This window comes from Solenopsis invicta, chromosome 7 (assembly GCF_016802725.1).
Source record: "Solenopsis invicta isolate M01_SB chromosome 7, UNIL_Sinv_3.0, whole genome shotgun sequence".
Lineage (NCBI taxonomy): Eukaryota > Metazoa > Arthropoda > Insecta > Hymenoptera > Formicidae > Solenopsis > Solenopsis invicta.
This window is the reverse complement of record NC_052670.1, coordinates 18,306,501-18,311,550: the sequence shown is the minus strand read 5'-3', so window position 1 is coordinate 18,311,550 and position 5,050 is coordinate 18,306,501. Positions and strand designations below refer to the sequence as shown.

The window sequence follows — 5,050 nt, the reverse complement described above, 5'->3', positions numbered from 1 at the left end:
ATCTCTAAGCAATATTCATGGAAGTAATTTTATGGTTTGACATTAATTATATGCATTTACGAGTGATTATTCAAATTTTAAACGATAATGTTCATAACATTAACGTTTTCTTATACTTAAACGTAAATAAAAAAAAAAGGAAAAAGTTTTATCAAAAACCGCCATGACAGATTTCTTGAAAATTTTATAAACATTAATTTAAAAAAAAAATAATTAAAATCGGTTGAGTAGTTTCGGCTGAATGTTATTTTGAACGAAAAATCTTATTCTGCCCCACTGTGCGGCGGTCTGGAGCTGTTCAGCTCTACTGGCTCCCAGAGCGTCGATGGGTTTAAAAAGCTCACCACCGAATGCGAGGTGGCTTTGGTTCCCCTGACCAGCACGCGAAACTTCCCTCCGCTTAAGAAGGTCGAACCGGCAGGAGCTGCTCCCGCTACCAAGCCAGGTTCGGTCAGCTCAAAAAGAAACGCCAGCCGCAAGACCACGACCGAGATGGGCCTTTCGGGGGCAACCTCGTCGACCATCGTCTTGTCCTCGGACGAGGAGATGGCCGACACAATAAGTAAAAGGAAGATTAAGGCGTGTCGAGCGGCGAATGCCGCCAATCATCCTTTCCACCTCGGAGTCGTTCGAGGAGGAGGAAGAAAAGACTAGGAAGCGCGGCAGATCGGCCTTGAACCCCGACCACGTGGGAAAATTCATGGCCGAGGTCTTCGCGAAAAAGGCCGCCAAAAAGGCGGCCAAGAAATTGGAGGCCGATCACCAGGCCATAATAGACCCCTGATCCCCCTACTTCCACCAGGGTGCAAAAGGCCAATGAGAGGACCGAAGAGCTGCACGAGACGTATAAAAATGAGCCAGTGAACGCGGTGGCGGCAATAATGACGCAAGGGCTCGCGTCAATTGCCAAGTCTGTCGAGCGTTCGGCCCATATACAGGGCCCCATTCGCAGGGACCTGTGGGATGCATATGCAAAGCTGACGGCGTGCACGAGCTCTCTCCTGTCCAGGAGAAAGCTTAAAGACGATCGGGCCCTGCAAGAAAACGCTGAGCGGCGCCTGCGCGAGGCACAGACTAAATGGGAAAAAGAGAAGGAGGAGATGAGTCGAGAACTCACACTTCTACAGGCAAGAAATGCCCGCCTTAAGGCCAAGGCCAGGCTTAAGACGGTGCAACCACCTCTGCCTAGGGAGGGCCCTGTTCCAACTGTGGCCGCGGGGGCGCAGATGAGCTGCTCCGAGAGTGAGGACCTCCCGGCGGCTTCTTCTGGGCCCCCCCAGGTGCCTGACGTTGACATGGAGCCTGCAATAGGGGACCTTCTTCCCCTGGGTAGCTCCAAGGGAAAGCGGAAAAAAGGGAAGCCCGTCGTCCTAACAGACGAGATTTTAAAAACGCCGATCTACCGGCCGGCCATTGGCGGGGTTCAGCGTCAGCTGAACCCCCTATCAAACGCGCCGGATAGAAAGGCGAGTGAGGCAAAGCCGGTCCAAAATAGCCCTGAAAACCTGGGCGCGAGTGGCAGGCAGCCCCCCGAGACCACGCTGGAGGCAAAGGTCCGGGAGATACTGGCCCGAGTCCTCCCATTGGTCCTCAGGGAACTGGGACTCGCCCCAGAAAACCGGGAGGTCGCACGGGACAAGTCGACCCCTCGAGCGTTGCCCAAGGACGCTAGGGGAGCGGCCGGGGCCGTACCCCGCACCAAGGAAAAGGCCGAGGCACATCCGACACAAGCGGCCTTGGAGGAACCATGGACTCTCGTGGTCTCCAGGTCGCAAAAGGCAAAGACCAAAAAGAACACCACTGCCCAAGGGGGTATAAACCCTTCGGCGAAGACCCCTACAACGCTGGTCCTCGCAAGGAGACAGCTAAAGGAGTAGGGAAAAAGAAGATCAGTGTCGCCGCCCCCCCTTCTTCTTCTACAAAAGAAAAGAACGGAGCCCTCTCGGTCGGATGGGTCGGTTAAAATCAGGCCGCCGAACACAACGGCGGTCTCGGTGACTTGCACTGACCGGGAGAGCTATGCCGAAGTAATGAGGCTCGCGAGAGGTGAAATAAAACTCGAGGCCCTTGGAATCAGTGACCTAAGGCCTCGGAAGGCCGTGACCGGAGCTTTGATCTTGGAGATTAGGGGCAGTGGCAACGTCGAAAAAGCAGACGCCCTGGCCAACGAGCTCCGCGAGGTCACGGCCCACCGAGACGATGTCAAAATCGCCCGCCTCTCCAAATCGGTGGAAATCCGAATAACCGGATTAGACGACTCCGTAACTACGGAAGACGTGGCGGGCGCTGTGGGGAGCATTGGGGGATGCTCCCCGCAGGATGTAAAAGTGGGAGGAATCCGCCTGCGCTCCAATGGACTCGGCGCCTGCTGGCTGCGCTGCCCCGTAAGGGCTGGCAAAGCGGTGCTGGCCGCCCCGCGTTTTAGGGTGGGGTGGTCTAGCTGCAGAGCCGCGCTGCTGCCCTCGCGGGGGCTGCAGTGCTTCAGGTGTCTGGCCGCCGGACACACGCAAGCGAACTGCAGCAGCCAGGTAGACAGAACCGGCTGCTGCTACAGGTATGGCGGCATAGGCCACCAGGCCAACACCTGCGCAAATAAAGCGTGTTGTCCGGTGTACCTTGACAAGGGCAAACCGGCGGATCACAGGGTGGGCAGCAAGTCCTGCCACTCCACCGCCAAGAAGGGAGGAGCGCCGCGGGCAAAAGCGCCGCAAACTGCGGGCAAAGGCCCCCAGCAAAAAGCGGCAGCAAAAGAAGGGGCAAAGGAGGGTACGAGCAGTCAACCCCCCTCCGATTCTTCTCCCCCTCCCGTTGCGACGACGGTTCCATCTTCTTCTAAGAAGAAAAAGAAGGGGGCGGCCAATGCTACCCCCCCCCCTCCTAAAGACCCCTCCGCAGTGGGGTGAGCGAGCTCGGGGAAACGGTCGCGAACCAAGTTCCGACCGCCCCTGGGGGCCCTCTCAGCTCAGAAAGGGTACCCGGAAATGGCGGTGTTGCGAACACCTATTGTAGCGATGGAGGTGGAGGAGCCTCAGCCATCAACCAATAATGGCTAAGAGGCTCCTCCAAACAAACCTCAATCACGCCAGGGCTGCACAGGATATCCTGTTGCAGTGCTTGGCGGAAAGAGGTGGAGGACTGGCTATCGCCGCCGACCCATATAGGATCCCCGACGATCACCCACATTGGGCCGGGGATACCTTGGGCAGAGTGGTGATAGTCAGCCAGCATGCACGCGACGCCCCGCCGATGCTCCCGGTGGAGTCCGGCGAGGGCTTCGTCTTGGTCGAGTGGGGATTCATTGACGTCCTAGGGTGTTACTTCCCCCCGAGTCTCAGCCGAGGGGAGTATGAGGCTGCCCTGGAGCGGATGGGAGAAGCCATCTACAGGCGCTCTCCCAGACCAATCATCGTGGGAGGGGACTTTAACGCTCACGCAGTCGCGTGGGGGTCCCCGACCACGAACTCCAGAGGCCGTCTCACCCTAGAGTGGGCGGCGGGACTCGACTTAGCACTGCTTAATCGAGGTCGGGTCAGCACCTTCGTGGGTGGCCGCGGTGAATCCATTGTGGATCTCACGTGGGCTTCTCCGGGCGCCCTTGGTAGGGTCAGTGCCTGGAGGATGGAGGCCGCTCCCCTCGGGGAGCTAACCGATCACAGGTTGATCGAGATGGAGGTGGCCTCCACACCCGCGGAGGTGCGAGCGAGAACCCGCCGCCAAATAGCGGAGAGGAGATGGGTCCTCAGAAAGCTCTACCAGGAGGCCCTCGAGGTCTGCCTCACGATGTCTACGTGGGCTGACGGGGCTGAGGCGGAATGGTTCTGCGACGCCATGTCGCTTGCGTGCGATGCCTCCATGCTCCGCAGCCGGCCAAGAGCACAGCGCGCTACCTACTGGTGGTCCGAAGAGATCGCCCAACTAAAGCGGGCGACGGTGGCCACCAGGAGGGCGTTTACGCGCGCCCGACGCCGGGGCGTGGAGGCGGAGGTGGAAGAAACCATGGCGGCCCTCAGAGACGCCAGAAAGGCGCTGAGGGTCGCCATCCGCCGGGCGAAGGCTGAGGCCTGGGAGGAGTTCATCTCAGACCTCACGAGGGACCCATAAGGAAGGCCATATAAAATGGCAGTCGGTAAACACCGCCCATGGGTCCTTCTCCTCACGGAGACGTTAGACCCCCAGTTCCTAAAGCGGGTGGTCGACCAACTGTTCCCCACCCGCGGGAGGGACACACCGGCTAGGTCCGGTCCCCCTCCGGGTTGGTCAGAGGAACTGGGAGTCAGAGACTACGAGCTCGTGGAGGCCTTCGCCCGCATCAGGAATAAAGGTAGAGCTCGCGCGCCCGGCCCAGACGGAGTCTTTGGCAAAGTCTGGGTCCGGGCCGCACCGGTGGTGGGTGAGCCCCTCAAAAGGGTCCTCACCCAGTGTTTTAAAGAAGGTATCTTTCCCAGGAAGTGGAAGAGGGCCCGGCTTGTCCTGCTAAGGAAAGTGGGCAAGCCTGCGGAGGACCCCTCTGCGTACAGGCCCCTCTGCATGCTGGATGATGCGGGCAAGATCCACGAACGTGTGATTGCCAACTGCATCGTCCGGCATATGTCCCGGATAGGTCCCGACCTATCCCCCGGCCAGTTCGGATTCCGCGAGGAGCGCTCAACGATAGACGCTATTCAGCATCCGCGATTTCGTGGGGTCCATGACGGGGGAGGGAAGAGTGGCGTTGGCGGTCTCGTTAGACATCGCCAATGCCTTTGACACCGTCCCGTGGAGCAGGGTAGTCGCGGCTCTGGTCGAGTACTACGGTCTGCTGCCCTACCTTGTCGAGACGGTGAAGGACTATTTCCGGGACAGAACGCTGGAGTACACCGATAAGGAAGGACTCCAGCAGCAGAGGGACATGACGTTTGGCGTTCCGCAGGGGTCGGTTCTCGGCCCCCTGCTATGGGACGCTGCGTACGACGTCGTCCTCCGCACAGGCCTCTCCCCCGGCTGCCACACGGTGTGTTACGCCGATGACACGTTAGTGGTGGCTGGGGGGACCTCCTGGGAAGAGGCAGTC

At 58.9% G+C, this 5,050-nt stretch overlaps 1 protein-coding gene across 1 annotated transcript; it reads left to right on the top strand.

The window, feature by feature from the left end:
* The first annotated feature begins 3,045 nt into the window (after nucleotides 1–3,045).
* Nucleotides 3,046–4,101, top strand: LOC105195390. The gene has a single exon (XM_011160768.2). It carries the CDS (start codon nucleotides 3,046–3,048, stop codon nucleotides 4,099–4,101), a length of 1,056 nt encoding a protein of 351 aa, XP_011159070.2.
* The last annotated feature ends 949 nt before the right edge of the window (nucleotides 4,102–5,050 follow it).